This window comes from Thalassophryne amazonica, chromosome 18 (assembly GCF_902500255.1).
Source record: "Thalassophryne amazonica chromosome 18, fThaAma1.1, whole genome shotgun sequence".
NCBI classification, from domain to species: domain Eukaryota; kingdom Metazoa; phylum Chordata; class Actinopteri; order Batrachoidiformes; family Batrachoididae; genus Thalassophryne; species Thalassophryne amazonica.
The window spans coordinates 56322534-56340108 of NC_047120.1; the positions used below are offsets into that span (position 1 = coordinate 56322534).

Consider the following 17575-nt stretch of genomic DNA (forward strand, 5'->3'; position numbering starts at 1 on the left):
GTCCCTTTTGGTGACATGAGGCCAACTCTTGCGTGTTTGAAATCTGTACCCGGTTACACAATTTTAACATGAAGTCCTTCTTCTTACCAGTAGCCCAGTGTGATTCTGACACCTCACAGCTTTGTGCACAGCTGTCAAACCATCTCTGCTTCTGAAATCCAAGTGAGCGCCGCCCTGAACCAGCGCTCGGATGCCCTCCAGTGGGAGACCTGACTTCACGGCCATGGACAGCGGGATATCTGATTCACAGAGAGAGAGAGAGCAGAGGCAGAAGGTACGGCAGGTGGGGAAGCAAGAGATGAGAAATGGGAGACGATGAAGGTCTCATTATCCCGTTTTATACGAAAGCTCAAAATATTTAGATATGTAAAGCGAATGAATGAATACCGTCATTTACAAAACTCACCTCCGCTGTCAGGATCATGAAAGTTTGGATCAAGTCCTTTATCGAGCACCTTTGCTATTTTCTCCACGGCTCTGACCTGAATGTATTCCAGGAACTTCTTCAGACTCGTCTGACAAAGACCACGGGGAAGAAAAAACAGTTTCATGAGTGGAAATTAATTCTCAGCACTGTTGAAATATTTAGTATAACAAAGAAAGAAAAAAAATAGCCCAAAAGCAATACCTTTGTGCTGAGTTTGGCAAGAACCTTTTCATCCAGATTTGTCTGTTTATACACTCTGGTTTTGTACCTAAACTGAGGTCCAGAAAAAGAATATGTGTGAAAACTGTGACTCATCACACCATCGCCAACATGTCACATGGAATAAATGTAGAAGAAAGAAATCACTCTGCGTGCCGGAGCTTGTACATGTAGATCACATCGTCTTTTTACGCTTAAGTACACTTCCTTTAAAAAAATATACAGCTGAACAAGGTCTGACATCTATAAAAGCTGGAGATGAGAATGTACTTTTTTGTTTGCTTTTTTTATTTTACTTTAGGTTCTCTTTTGAGATTTTGTGGCAACTATGAGTAGTACCATTATTTCTAACAGCAATTATCCCCTTGCTCTAAACTGTTTGCAAATTACCCTCACACTTTAGAAACCTGGATGAAGGTCACAGTTTAGCTTTTAAAGAATCTGGTTCTCTGTTTTCAAGAAACATTTGAATCGATAGGCAAAAACTAATAAACCTTATGTTGGTGTATTTTTGCAGCAAATAATTTGAAATTTTAGGTGGTACCTACACTCTAAACTGATAACCTGCACAATGTTTGTGAATTCATGTGTTATGTACAAGGTTGGGTAGGATTACTTTGAAAAAATACATGTGGATTACATGTATGTATGTACATACATTTGGATTACTTGTAATCTGATTACTTTTGGATTACATTTCAAAGTAATCCTACCCAACCTTGGTTATGTACAAGTGTTTCCAAATGGATGCAGTGTAATGAATTCTTTATTTTCTGTAAATCCTGTTAAGGTGTGGACGTTGACAAAGAAGACTAAATCCAAGGGCAGAGCCGCCGACATGAGTTTTAAGATTAATTTATGGAGTCGCAAGACGAGACAGAATAAGAAATGTGAAAATCATGGAAGTTCTGAAGGTTGAACCGATCATTTCAATTACTGAAAGAAGACTGCATTGGTTTGGCCATGTCAAGTGAATGGAAGAAAGCTCTAGACTGGATACCTAATGCTAGATGACCAGTGGGAAGACCTAGGAAAAGATGGATGGATAACATCAAGCAGTCTACGCTTTAAGAGAATCCTCGTTGATGGAGATTGAACATCTCAAACTGTCCAGTGATGACAAAAGACGGAAGGCATTTGTGGCCTAACTGGGTGTTGATAAGAAGGTGAGTGAGAAATCCTGTTTAATTGCGCACACACACCCACACACACACGCACACCGTGTATTGTACGAGGAACATATTATGGTGAAATATTGAAGTGCGTCTTAAACCATGCTGATAAAACTGAAAAGAAAATTCTATAAATCATTATAATGAGTTATTCATCCAATATTTGTCTGTCTGTTATCTTTTTTTTTTATCTCTAGTAGAACAGTAGTAGCCAGTAAACCAGAAGCAAGCAGTAGTTCTGGTATTTATAGCTGTATTTATATTTTGCAAATTGTTTTTTATTTTCACTTTTGGTACTTTGTGTACTTCTTACCCTGTGTGCTGCTATATAATGTTTCTGGAACCTCAGTTGCCTTGAGGGACTCTTCCCAAGGGATTAATAAAGTTCTATTTAATCTAATCAGCACTGAAATGAGTCTCTACCTCAATTTCATTGTACTTTTGTGCAATGGCAATTAAAGATATATAAGGGATAACTTTAAAAAAAAATGAATGAACTGTGTCCCTGTGGGTCAACCTTGTATTTGAACCACAAACTGGAAAAAAAAAAAAAAAAAAAATCAAACATCAATACAGCTAGAATGTGAAATAACAGAAAATGTATAGATGTGGAATAAAACGAAATAGGGAGGAACTAAGAGGAAGAAAGTTATGCAAATAAAAGAAATAACTGCACAAAAAAGGCAAAAATTATTTTAAAATGATATATTGTATATGTTGTTATTGCAAGTGTACGTGTTCTCCGAATGCATTTCTAGTTGCAAATGTAATTGAGTTTATGACTGTGAATTTTGGTGACAATATGACAAACCAATAGATTAATGTATATTTCGTGCTGCTGAATCACGACATACATACATACATACGCGTATATATATATATATATATATATATATATATATATATATATATATATATATATATATATATATATATATATATATATATATATATATATATTCGAGCAACACACACCCTGTGCAGTAGAAACTATTCACGGAGGCAAAAACACAGAATGTCCCAGTTCACCCCCTGATACGGTGAGGTAAAGTGTGCTGTGGAGAAGAGTTTACTTCCTGGGGCTCATCATTAAATCCATATTCTCTGGAACCTTGTCAAGAATGTAAACACTCTGGCAACCCTGACTGCAGGATCATTTTTCAGCCCTACCCAGGTCATAGGTTTTTACAACAGTTGAACCACCAGAGGGCACTGTGACATCATGTTATCCCATAGTGAAAATCCACAGATGTCTAAAAAAAAAACAAAAAAACAAAAACTGACTTGTTTGACTGCAAATGCTGGGTATTTAGTTAGAGAGGCTATAAATAATAAAGCTTGAAACTATGATGCAAGTCAGTGACTGCATGAAACTACAGAAGCTCCAATGATGAAATGTCTGACAGCTTTTGCTTTTTTATTTGGAGATAGATAGTGACAAAGTCCGATTTAGAAAATTATTTTTCAGATACTGATGACACGGGGCTGTATTTTCTTTGATACCCAATTACTCAAAGCCAGTAGATATAAAATAGTCATGCATATTAAAGACAAAATGCTTGGAGATTGTATACCTCTGAAAGGGTAACTGCCATTGTTAATCTCTGTAGACAAGGTCTAGACCTTTACCTAACTGAGCAGGTAAGGACTAGACCTTTAACTCTGTACATATCTTTTACTAAACTTACCTAACTCAGAAGGTAAGGTCTAGACCTTTATCTAACTCTGTATGTATCGAACTCAATAGATAAGGTCTAGACCTTTATTTATCTGTATGTATTTTTACTTAAATAATCTAACTCAATAGGTATGATCAAGACCTTTATCTAACTCAGTATCTACCTTTACCTAACTTAACTAACGTAGTAGGTAAGGTCTATACATTGACATAGCTCAATATGTACCTTTACCAAACTTACCTAACTCAGTAGGTGAGATCTAGACCTTGACATAGCTCAATATGTACCTTTACCTAACATAACTATCACAGTAGGTAAGGTCTAAATCTTGACATAGCTCAGTATGTACCTTTACCAAACTTACCTAATTCAGTAGGTGAGTTCTAGACCTTGACCTAGCTCAATATGTACCTTTACCTAATGTAACTATCACAGTAGGTAAGGTCTAGACCTTGACATAGCTCAATATCTACCTTTACCAAACTTACCTAACTCAGTAGGTAAGGTCTAGACCTTGACATAGCTCAATATCTACCTTTACCAAACTTACCTAACTCAGTAGTTGAGGTCTAGACCTTGACATAGCTCAATATGTACCTTTACCTAACATAACTATCACAGTAGGTAAGGTCTAAATCTTGACATAGCTCAGTATGTACATTTACCAAACTTACCTAATTCAGTAGGTGAGGTCTAGACCTTGACATAGCTCAATATGTACCTTTACCTAACATAACTATCACAGTAGGTAAGGTCTAAATCTTGACATAGCTCAGTATGTACATTTACCAAACTTACCTAACTCAGTAGGTGAGGTCTAAATCTTGACATAGCTCAGTATGTACCTTTACCAAACTTACCTATCTCAGTAGATAAGGTACTAACTGAGGTAAGTAAAGGCTTACCTGATCTAACTCAGTTCATAAGGAAAGGTCTAGAACTTTGCTGCTGTAATTTGTCCCACTTGTCTTATAATCATGTAACAATGATCAATGCACAGAGTCTTTTATCTCACCCCGTACCTCCAGGTAAGGCACCCCTTTTTCAAAAGTTTGAGCGTAGTCTCGTAGGGCCCGCTCCTCTTCAAGGAACTTGGCGTCCCTTCCATCTCCAGCTGGTTGGAAGAGACCATAGTTGTAGACATCCCATAATGACTCATTGAGAGAACAGATGATCTGCTGTTTTGCATTCCACACTGAGGAGTCCGGGTCAAACTGGAGACACCTCTGACAGACAGCAGAAAGAAAAGTGAAGGCAGTGTTCAATGGCTGAGCTGATAGCACATATTTTTTCCAGCTGAGGCCGACTTTAAGTGACCCCAGAAGAGCTACATTATTTCTTTATTTGCAGTGGGTCTTTGCCACGTGTCAAAGTTTAAGGCTGAAGGACCTGCAGCATCTTAATCGTCATCGTTAGGTGGAACAGGTTAGTAGCTTATAGCGCAGTTTAGGGGCTTGAATTCAAGTGGTCATTTTGGGTGTGGTGTATTTGATATGTTACGGTCACCATTTGAGCGTTTGTTTTTTGTTGTTGTTTTTTAAGGAGACAGTAACAGTAGTAATTATAGATCTTTAAAGATCCAGAGCAGAGGCAGCACCAGGGTATTTCTTTTGGTTTGTTTTTTCCTCTTCTCACCTTCCTTAGTGGGGATTGTTGGAAGCATAATTAGTTCATGATTGAGTGATGGAATTTGTTTTTAAATGTGCAACACACATGGACAGACCCTGTGCTGTCTATAGCATTCAGATATGATATTAAAAGTGACTTTTGCTCATTTATTCATTATTACACAAGTGACATTCATGAATCGAAACTGAAATATTTTGAAACATTTACATAATCACCCTTGTTTGATCATGATTGCTGAATTTCATCAATGACATTATGCGTTTGTTGCCATTTTTCTTGTCTGCCTTTCTTTGATCCTGTTATCAGGATCAAGATTTGGATCCTGAGCTTTGATCCTTATTGCTGAACTCTATCTCTTGGAGGATCAACATAATCAGGATCAGTGATACCAGATGCAAAAGAATCAGGGTCAAAGAATGACTGACAGACTAAAGACATGTCACGTACGTGTCTATTCAATAACATGTTTAGCTACATTTACCCAACTTGGGCTAAAAAAAAAAAATAAGACTGAAACTTGGACCAACTTAAAAAAATAATTTGCTACACCCAAATGTACTAGTTTCTCTCAAAGTAAATTTAGAATTTAAGGTTCTGACCCTCTTGCTATAATGATCATAGCATACGTAGGTAAGTGGCCACCCCCACTGCCCTGACCAATAGGGTGAGTTTTTGCCGGTATTATGAACATACTGAGAAAAACTAATACACCAACAAACAAATACATCAACAAATTATAGTTGTGATTTGGTTTAAGATGATTCAACTTTCAAGTTTGGGGAGGTGATGGTCTAGTGGTTAAGTGTTGGGTTTGAGACCAGAGGATCCTTGGTTCAAATCCCAGCCTGACCATAAAATAATTAACAGCCCTTGGGCAAGGTCCTTAATCCCCTAGTTGCTCCCGATATGTAGTGAGTACCTTGTACGGCAGCACCCTGACATCGGGGTGAATGTGAGGCATTGTTGTAAAGCGCTTTGAGCGTCTGATGCAGATGGAAAAGAGCTATGCAGTCCATTTACCATTTCACTTTTTCAGTGTACATCCTGGAGTGATTATTTTTACCACCAGTTACTAGATGACAAATGCATAAAGACGCATCATTATATTTGCAGATTATACATGCATTTCCTTCTAAATAATGAAATATCTGTCATGTACATGGAAATAAAATGACTTACACTAATGCTTAATGTTTCTGGGTAAGTTTTTCCTTTTCCAAAATGCATACTCTCCTAAATGAAGTACAGATGAAGACGTCCCTTTGGTAATTTTCACTTTGTTCTCTGGATGCAAAAACACCAGTTACACAACAAGCAACAAGAGGAAGAATTAATTTGTTTGGAGAGAAGAGCTCCTTTTCAGTGATACACCAGAGTCTTACTGGCTGCAATTAAATAAAAAAAAAAAGAAGTTTTTTTAATAGTCGATGTGGCGTCTTTAGAAAGACCTTTGCTGATTCGTGCACTACCAGATGATTTTTGTGTTGAGCCGCAAAACTGAACTGACTGCACTGCAAAAACTGATATCTAAGAAAGTAACAAAAGACGTGTTTAAAGGGTCAGGGTTAGGCAATGGATTTCAAGTCATCCAAGCAAAGGAACAAGACTGTTTTCCTTATTTTAAGACAGAGGCTCATCTTAAAATAAGAATTCTGTCTAGTTTTACGGCACATTTTGATTATTCAGTGTCTAGACATTTTGCCTAGTCAATTTTTCTTACCCCACTGGTAGACTTTTTTTTTTGCTTAATACAAGACAACTTGGCTAGATTTCAGATTATTTGTCTTATTTTGTGAGGGACAGTTTTTGCAGTGTGGACCCAAGTCTTAAAGAACAGGAATAGGCTCCTGAATGAGAGTTGTGCATCTACACTTGTGTTCCAGCTCCTCAGACAACTGTAAGTAAAATTGCACAGTTCAGCACACTTCCACATCCCCTCTACACCCCACCCCGCCCCCCACAGCTCCCCTCCACTTCATCACTAAGGTTGCACTATTTCATAGTGTAGCCAACACTATTGGCATGGCAACCGCTTCATTAGTGGAAGCAGGCATCCGTTGCTGTAGCAATAGCTTGGTGGTCCCTGGGAGGTAAACCACATGATGAGGATACGTGTGCATGAGCACGTGCACATCAGTGAATGCTGGAGTCTGTAACCGCGTAGTGAACGATGCGTATGTGAAAACGAGAGCTGGGTTAGCTAATCCCTGAGAGAGGAGACAAATGGAATATATGGGTTGATTATAGTATCCCTTTTCTACTTAAAACTATTTGATAAAAATCAAGGGTTTTGTCAACTTTCTTGCAATAATCATCATTGCATCACTGTATTATTGTTTCTGAGGATATATATAGCCTCTTCCACTCTGCTGATGTTCCCATTTTCTGCCTCCCGAATTTTTTGTAATTAGATGCTAATATTCATTTCTCATTTGTCTGTGGATTATTTCACCCACAAGGTCTCTGTGCGTTTTTGTGCAGAACTGACTGTGATGCCTTCGATACATTCCTTGCCTCTCTGCCATCACTCACCTTCTTTGCTCTTCCCAAATTCCTTAAAAACCTATTAGACAATTAGCGGGCAACACGGTGGGTTAGTGGTTAGCACTGCTGCCTCACAGCAAGAAGGTCACGGGATCGATTCCCACCTGTGTCCTTTCTGTGTGGAGTTTGCATGTTCTCCCTGTGTTTGCTTGGGTTCCCTGAAAAATGAAACAACTTAAAGAGTTGTTTGAGTTGGTAACACATGAATGAATTAAGCTGGTTGAACTTACGTTAGTAAGTTAGATCAACTCTAACTTACAAACTAGTGCCCCAGTCACACGGATAGCTGAACAAAGGATAAAAAGTCAAGTCGTTGAGACAAGGTGGACGAAAGATCCTGCACTTTTCCCATCACCGAAACAAAAGGAATGAAACCAAACTGAAACTAACGAAAGAAAAATTAAGTGAATGTTGACCTTGGCATTTTAAACAAAATCAAAATGAAACATTCATCCTGACATGACCGAAAGGGATTATAAAACTGAGGGCAGCCAGCCTTGTCCTCATTTCCACAGTACTTTCGGATGCGGGATTTTGTTTGTCTTGACAACAACAAGTTTTGTTTGTCTTCACATTCTGAGTTCTTGTGGTGTGGCTGTACTTTGTTGTACACTTTATCTGTGATAGTACTTGTTCTGACAAGGCTACTCCTGAAAACACGCATACGCAGGCCAGCCACAAAAGGTTGAAACATAAATAGTTAAAGTACTTGATAAAACGTTGTTAACGCTATTGTTTCTGTATATAAACGTTGGTTTTTTGTTCCAAAATTGAACGATTCATTAGTGATACAAGGATGTTTCGTTCAGTTCATCGATGCTTTAGTTATTCATTTGTTCAGATATCGTTGCTTTCGTCAACCTTTGTTCAATACGTCAGTCTTGGGAGGTTGAACGAAGTTGGATGAAAGTCAAACAAAACTCTAACGTTATGAAAATTAAGCAAATCATAAGAAACCATCAAGAATGAAATCAAAATGAAATATGGGCAAATTGAGGTATTCGTTAAACTTTTTTCAACAAAAAGAGAGTGTTTTTTCAACAAAAAGAGCCAGCTGCAGGACCGAAGCTGAACAAAGGTTGAATGATGCCTCCGAAAGTCAACGAAAGCCCAGATTTCTTGCTTCATTGTCCTTTGTTAATGGTGTGTGACCGGGACTTTGAGTTCAATCAACTTAATTCATTCAGGTGTTACCAATTGAAACACTTCATTTAAGTTGGTTGAACTATTTTCTTTTTTCAGTGTTTCCTCCGGGTGCTCTGGCTTCCTCCCACATTCAAAGACATGCAGGTTAAGACACTTGGACACTGGACACTTTAAATTGTCCGTAGGTGTGAATGTGTTTGTTTGTCCCCACCTCACGCCCTGTGACTGCTGGGATAGGCTCCAGCCCCCCCCGATGACCCTTAATTGGAGTAATCGGTTGAAGATGAGTGAGTGAGATAATTAGCAGTTGCTGTTATATTGAGGGCAGATTAGCTGACATGTAGAGCAGTCGACATGTTTGGGGAGTTGAAAATGGAGAAATGAAGATGGGGGAGGGTTTAGTGGGTTATCTATTCTCACCTGAATCCAGTGCGTGTGGGCCGGACAATTACCATCTGCCACCACTGCACATCTGAGAGGCACTAAGAGTGTAAATAGGTACTAACGTCAGCTTTCAAAACTAATTATGACATTCCTGACCCGAGGCAACAGTCAAACACAGTATTAGTCTGTATATGTCTGTTGTTGCTCGTTAGTCCAACACATCCTCATTTTTACTCTCTTTGGGACTCATCTTTGGGCTTATGGAATGATGGAAATGTAAAACATTTTGCGGTGTGTGCCTGCACGTAACCTAATAAAAAGACCAAGTGCTTGTGCAATAATTCTAATCAACAATAAGGACCAAATACTGGGGCAAATGTGTAAAATATCACAACAGTTGTACATATTATGGTACGAGCACCAGATCCTATTTGGTCTATTTGGTCCCAGTCCAAACAGACTGGGACCAAAGGTTATCCTGGGAGAGTAGATTTTACTCTTCAAAATTTACTGTGTAAGTGTGCTTCGACCAGTAGATGTCAGTCGACTTTAGTGAGCTGTTAATTAGGTTTGTAGTATTGAAGCTGTTGGTGATGAAATTGGCTGGGAGGCTCAAACATCAAGGCTTTGACACTTAAGGTCTCATCTCACCAACACTACCTTGTGTTCTTTGCTGTGTATTGTACCTTAATATAAAATATTCACACCAAATTTCATCATCTAAGAGACTCTGAGTGCACACTCCATCTGTGATTTTCTTTATGGTTTTCACCTTTGTCTGCTAAGATTCCAGAAGAAAGCTTGAAGTACATTAGCGTCTTACATCAGTGGGCTCTCAGATAAGGTGAAGTATATTTTTATATATAGTTCACCTTAACTGAGGCCTTAAACCCAAACAAGTTAGCAGAACTCAAAAGTACTGGGGTAATCAGTTGCCACAATGTTTTTGAATTCATAAACTTAAAGTCAATTGTTCCCACAACTTAAAAGTTTTGATTATATGCTACTTCTAACTCATGATTACAATTAAAGTGTTTATTAAGTAAAAGTAAGCTCCTTCAGCTGCTCCCTTGCTTTTCACTCAGGATCCGAGGTGGATCTGCATGTTGAGCTGACACACGTTTTACACCGGATGCCCTGACGCAACTCCACATTACATAGAGAAATGTGGCAGGGGTGGGGTCTGAACCAGGAACATTCTGCACCAAAACTAAGCACACTCACCACTTGGCCACCACCCCTGCTAAAGTGTTCATTAAGTCAACTCAAATATTTTCATATATAATTACTTAATTTCTTTTAAGTTGTGCTTAAGTTATACTTTGAAGTTTTGTTTGCTTAATATACAAATAGTTCAAGTCAACCAAAAACTTCTGAGTTTAATTTACTCAAAAAGCAAGACCATGTTAAACAAACTTGAAATATTTAAATAAGTGAAACGTTTTCTTCAAACTTTGAGTTTACACTACTTAATCTTTTTATTTAATTTGAACATTCGGGTTTAGAGTGCACTCACTCAATATATAATTAGTTCATAATCAGAGACACACCATCCCAATAAAAAAAAAAAGAACAAACATAAAATAACAGTAAACTAGAGGAAAAAAAAATCGATAAATATTAATGTTAAAGAAAACAAATTAAGTTCAATTGAACTTAAGTTCAATTAAGCTGCATGTGATTTGCACATTGAAATGTTCTTTTTTCTGTCTTTAACTTTTCAGCACTTCTGTGTTGCACCAGCTGTTTTCCTTTTCTACAAGTCAGTCCTACCTGGTTACACCAGATTTTTGTGCTTTACAGAAGCTCGGAGAACTCTCATTTTTTGCAGTTTTTATGACAGGTTGACATAAAGGCAAACATGCATGTTTACCTTTATTGCCATCCGTCAATCAAGGCCTTGATTGACAGATGGTCCACGCCCCCTTTACAAATCATGACACCTGGTTCCTGTTAGTATTTAGGCTGCACCATCCAGGTCTTTTCAGGACTCTGATAAGGATGTGATTTGCACATCGAAACGTTAGCCTTTTTCAGTGTCTTTAGCACCGGAATAAACTTTTCAACACTTACTTCTGTGTTGCACCAGCTATTTCCCTTTCCATAATAACTGCAAGTTTGACCCCTGATTTAAAAATCATTTTTCAAAGTAAGGTCATGCAGTGTGTGGGATTCATTTGGGCACTTCTTTGATGTATTTCATGCTTAATGTTTTAGGACAGAGGCTGCACCTACCGTTTGCTTGATGTCAGGAATGCCAATGCGAAACACCATCATGGTGAGGAAAGTGTCTTCCAGGGGTGCTACTGTGGTCATGCTGCGTTCCATGAGAGCGCGTCTCTTCTGCAGTGCACTAAGACCTGGATGATGATGTTGTGGCTGCCTGCTGGGTGGTTGATGATGCACAGGGGCTTGATCGGACATGTAAACATTGCCCAGGCTCCCCAGGTTGCTCAGCCTCCGTGGCCGGTCAACTCTCCGTCTACCAACCACAATGGCCGATGGTTTTACCACCTCGCCACCTTTGCCCTCCCAAGATTGTCGGCTTGTCATCTCCTTCTCTAGGGCCTCTAACTCTCCATTCTCCGTGTCACGTCCGTCTTCCCCTTTTCTCTTTTCTCTCCCCAGCTCCTCTTCCTCCTCCTCATCCTCCCCATCTTTGTCATCCTGACCGGGATAAAAGTGCTCATTATTTCCCAGCATCCTTTGCTGTGCAGGGGTCACCACAGTGAGGGCTGAGTGACATAGCTGTCATGGGGACAAAACATGTGTATCCCATGAGACTGGCTTCATCTTTAGAAGCATGCTGTGGAAAACAAACAAAGAATGAAAAAAAAGGGACGTAAACTGTGGTCATTTCTGCGACAGAGTAAACATAACACGGTTATTATATGTGTCACTCATGTATGTAAAAGAACGTGCAAAAATAGCAGAATTAGCCACCAGCAATGCTAATAAGTGCACATGTGTGATTGAGCACAGAGCTGGTCCACATTTTCCATTTAGCCACTGGGAATGCAAAGGGGAATAGCAGGCTGATAAAAGACAGGCTAAATATAAACTGTGAATTTGCATCGCAGGTTTGTTGCAGAAGAGAGTGAGCTGGATGTGCAGTTCAGCTTCTCACGAGGTCACCATCATTTCTACTTTGCATTAATGGAGCCCACTCACGTTTGAGGCACCAGCAGTGGCTACGAGAGTAACGTCAGCGTCTTAAGGGAAACTTTTATCCATCACAGTACACTGTAAAACTCAATGAGTTAGTTGAACTCAAACCATTTGAGGAAACCGATTGCCTTAAACCATTTGAGTTTGCCAACTTAAATAAAATAATTTCCAAAAATTTAATTGTTAAAGTTTTAGTAACTTAACAATTTATAGTTAATTAAACTTATGTAAATCTAGTTTATGTTTTTCAATAAAAAAGTGACAAATAAATTTCTGCCTAAAAATTTGCATTACATTTTTTGATACATTCTTTGGTTTACTTGTTGACTCTGCGTTGTGTTGTTATGACTTCGCCCATTCGCTCCCCTCGGGACGCGAACTCACAAGCTCCGGCATGGAAGTCGGACTCTCTAACCAGAAGGCTAAAACCCAGGACTCTGACCTTGTGACCAGAGAAGTCTTTTGAGCTGTTGGGAGTGAGGTTTACTAACTACATCTGCACAGTGACACCTGCTGGCCTCTGTTACATAACCTCAATTAAAATGAGTGAATGGAATGCATGGAAAATACATCAACACTTAAATGCCCCAAAACTTTAAATGCACTTAAAGGAACTGAGTTGTTACAACAACAATTCATTTTGAGTTAGTTTAATTAATGGAAATAAGTGACTCTAACTTTTTTCAAAGTTTGAGTTACATTAACTTCATTATTGTATTAAAATGGAGTGTTTGGTTTAGCAGTGCACACGTCATCGGTCCTTTGTGTTTTTTGCAATCCAGCAATTGTTTTGAGATTTTTGAGGTTGTGTGACACCCCCCCCCCCCCCCCACACACACACACACTCCAGTTTTTTGTGTACTTCTATAGTGTTATGCTACAGAGCATTTCGAACACTGTAGTACTGTATATTTGTGCACTGTACTGCAATAATAAAGATACTTTCCAGTGCTATTTTAAAGTAACAAAAATGGTTTTTTGTCTTATATATTACAGCTTTATTTATTTATTCTTTGCCAAAACCTTTGAAAAAGACTTACGTTCACAATGAAAAATCCAAAAACTTATGAACCAGTTTTGGTGCCTTGCGCACTGTCTCATTGATTGACCTGTCTAAAATTAGGCCGGGCTGTGATTGGTCTGCACAGTTTATGATGCCACAATTTATGTTCGTCTTTGGTTGTCCGAAGATTTTATTTCAGGCATGTGTCAAAAAATGTGCCACTTTCAGAAAAGAGTCCTATACATAAACAAGAAGGCCCTTTAGTGCTGGTGCTTATCCTGGAATTCCATAGCAACTCCCCCTTGAGGGGACATGAGTCCATCACATGTTATTTCTCCAGTCAAGCCTGGTTGGTACCCATCTGATTGGGACAATGATGATGGAATGTCTTGTGGGGCCTATTCCAAAAAGAAGGCTTATTGAGTTACCTGGATGACATGAGATTGGTGCCAAGCCCATATTTAATGTGTTTCCTGGTATTGTTGTGCGATTTTATCCCAAAACCTCTATGCAGGTCCAATGTATTCTTCTGAAAAATTCTTCGAAAAAGTGGTGCCCAAAATTTTGTACATATTTATATGTATTAATTCATACATATTCCATGTACTTTCTGCCAAGAAGGTGATGATGACATCACTGTCAACAAAATAGCAGGTCGTCTGAGTTAAAATAAAAATCAGTATGTAGTATTTTAATTATCATTGTTGTTATTGTAACCCTAAAACTATAACAAAAAGACAGGAGGCAGAGCTGAAGCTGGCTGTGATTTTCCTTGGGAGAGACGAGGATGGACAGGATTAGGAATGACCTTATCAGAGGGACAGCACCAGTAGGACGGTGTGGAGACAAAGTCAAAGATTGAGAGGGTTTGGACATGTAGAGAGGAGGGACCCAGGGCATATAGGGAGAAGGGTGCTGAGGATGGAGCCACCATGCAGGAGGAGAAGAGGGAGGCCAAAGAGGAGGTTTATGGATGTGCTGAGAGAGGACATGCAGGTGGTTGGTGTGACAGAGGAAGCTGGAGAGGACAGAGTGAGATGGAGATGAATATCCTACTGTGGCGTCCCCTAAAGGAGCAACTGAAAGAAAAAGAAGAACCCTAACCAATCCAAAGTATAAACCCATGCTTCAGAACATTAAATGTGAAACCCGTGTCGCGCATATGTGTGAAAATTCATAGGAATATGAATGAAATAAACCACTTAACTTTTCCTGTCGTATCATACGAAGCGTGATATGAGTATATGTTGACAGTTCAGGTCTGGAACCATACACTGGTGCCATGCATCACCACATCCAAACAACTACGGAACCACCTTGAGTCTTAATGGCAACTACCCGGGGAGAAAACGAGTCTATGCCCACCTGTCTCTGAAATGTGGTTGAATGTCTCCGTGGCCTTCTCTAGCTGATGAAGTCATCACTGGTGAGGCACCTGCATGCTGGAACATTTTCAGAGAAATGCACCAATACAAGGCCAAAATGCCGTACCTGATCTCACTTAGGAAGTATCACTTGCATGACGAACCATGCAGGTGATACTCCCTAAGTGAGTCTCCCTAAGTAACCGCACATTCAACATAAAGTAATTCCAGTGATACACAAGGATTCTCCAAAGAGACCTGCTACCAAAGACTTCACCTTAGCATCCAGTAAGACAAGAAGCATCAGTACCCTAAAGACTTGGAACGGTGTTCTCCTGCAAAGATATGTGGTAAAAGATATCACAAAGCACCTCTGTGCATTGACACCAGGCATCTACCCACCTCAAATCTTGAGGACACACAGATGTGAATGTTATTGCTGAGAAAAGTGAATGTCTCTAAAGGTCGACACTTTCACCATATACAGGTAGACTTCTGATGGCAGAGTCCAGGAAGTCACTGAAAGCCTGGATCTTAGTGTTGATCCAGGACAGTCACAATGTTGCTGTTGGGCAGCGTCAACAGTTGCCTTGTTAGCATTAGATTGCTCTGGAATGGAGAAGCCTTGGGTCACCAAATTTAGAGGAAAGAAATATCAGGTCAAGATCTCAGACAAGGTTAAAAATGGATGACCTAGACCTTGAGGATAAGGTCACAGGCCAAAAGCTCTTGCTAACACCACAGGAATTCTGCCACCCAGGGATTACGCTGCCATGGAGGCTGAGGTATACTGTGAAATATACGTTGCAGGACCTCACAAACCCAGGACCACAACTTGTACTCTGGAAAATACAGTATTCACTGTACAGCACGATCTTCAAGTGTTTAAGGCCATGCAAATTATATTGTTGGATATGCTGCATATACAGTAGATTTTTATATTAAATGCAAAGTAAGAGTCATATCTCATGCAAAAACCAAAAGGTTTTACACTGCAAAGATGGTGTTGGTCAGTCAGTAGGGGAAGCTGGGGCACAGTGGATCAGAAATGTTGTTTTATGGCAGCATAAACACATTATCCATAGGTTTAGGTCATTCTATTGTGGATTTAATACAGAAAGTTATTGTTTATAAGGCTGTGTTATTTATTTCTCCCCAAGTGTAATTTACAGGTGTTTAAAATCAATTTTAAAATTTTTTGATTCACTGTGCCCCGGACACTTATTCATATGGCACAGTGAATCAACTTAGAATACAATGAAAAAACACATGATTATAAATTATTAAATATATGCTGATGCATATACAAACTATAATCCAGCAAAACAGCTATGTAATGTGTGAGTGTCTTATACAGTAATATAAGTCCTGTTGTGTGGGCCACCAGAAGAGGAGGTACTGTTGGCCCACCACCACAAGATGGCGCCCTGCTTGAAGTGCGGGCTTCAAGCACGAGAGGGTGTCGGAGCGACCGGGAGTGACAGCTGTCACCCATCATCCGTACCAGCTGTCACTCATTCACTACTCATCACCACCACCATAAAGGCCGGACTGCAACTCCACCTCCCCACCGAGAAATCAGCTACCATTCAGGTAATTTCTCTGCTGAACCTGATTCGAGCATTAGTCTGATCTCTTTTGCAGCCGTTTTCCTGGGACGGATTCCCTGTCTGCTGAGTTGGCGTTTGGTGTGGACTGCGACGGCTTCGCCTCACACCCCAACCAGATAAGTGGTTGTCTCAGGAGCTGTTTGAGTGTGTTATCGGAGGTGGAGGTTCTCCCTCCTAACTGAACACTGACTGTGGGATTACTGAGTGTGCAAACTCACACTCATCAGTACTGTTTCTGTTCTCTGCCAGCAGTACCGGGTCTGACTGCTGAAGACAGTGGCCACCTGGGGCGCAGGGCTTGGCGGCTCCGGTGTTCTTCAGATCCGTTGGTGGTGGAAGCTGTGTGGGATCCGGCTCTTCTCTCGCCAGACGTCTTCTATCTTCGAGCCTGCCCACACGTCACCTTGTGTATAACTGACATTCCACCATACTGGTATTGTCTGTACTTCGTTGTGCGATTCACAACATTAAATTGTTACTTTTTGGCTTATCCATTGTCCGTTCATTAACGCCCCCTGTTGTGGGTCCGTGTCACGACACTTTCACAACAGGATTTCTCGGCCAGCGTCATGGATCCCAAGGGGCGTCAACCATCGCTTGAACAGCCAATGGAAGAGCGAGGTGCACAGGCGCCAGCAGAAGGTGTGTTAGGTGAGCTGCAGCACATCTTAACCGCTTTTACTGCTCGGTTGGACTTAGTTACCGAGCAGAGCATTATTCTCAATCAAAGGATGGAGGCTCTCACCGCCCAGGTGGAAGCGCATGCTCAGGGTGCTGCTGCAGCACCTCCTCCTGCTGACCGTATGCCAGAGACAGACATTCCACTGGTTGTTCAACGAACCCCCTCCCACCTTCCCCTGAAGCATACATAAGCCCTCCGGAGCCGTACGGAGGCTGTGTGGAGACGTGCACGGACTTCTTAATGCAGTGCTTGCTCGTCTTTTCATAGCGTCCCGTCATGTACGCGTCAGACGCTAGCCGGGTGGCTTACGTTATAAATTTGCTTCGAGGAGAGGCACGCGCCTGGGCTACGGCGCTTTGGGAGCAGAATTCACGGCTCCTAACGATTTACACTGAGTTTGTGAGGGAGTTCCGACAGGTGTTCGACCACCCTCATAGAGGCGAGACCGCTTCAAGCGTGCTGCTGTCGATATGACAGGGGTGTCGAAGCGCAGCGAAGTATGCAGTCGACTTCCGCATCGCGGCAGCGCGAGCCGGCTGGAATGCTGT

The 17575-nt window shown here is 40.4% G+C and overlaps 1 protein-coding gene across 1 annotated transcript in view; it reads right to left on the bottom strand.

The window, feature by feature from the left end:
• LOC117530998 (SH3 and multiple ankyrin repeat domains protein 1-like) overlaps window positions 1-17575 on the bottom strand; it is a 103335-nt gene that overhangs the window by 52029 nt on the left and 33731 nt on the right. Inside the window, exons 2-6 of the mRNA XM_034193991.1 lie at window positions 11436-12006; window positions 4520-4723; window positions 629-700; window positions 407-515; window positions 88-239 (exon numbers count right to left, since the gene is read on the bottom strand). Coding sequence (XP_034049882.1) covers window positions 88-239; window positions 407-515; window positions 629-700; window positions 4520-4723; window positions 11436-11903 — 1005 coding nt within the window. The 5' untranslated portion in view covers window positions 11904-12006. The remainder of the gene's footprint in view (window positions 1-87; window positions 240-406; window positions 516-628; window positions 701-4519; window positions 4724-11435; window positions 12007-17575) is intronic.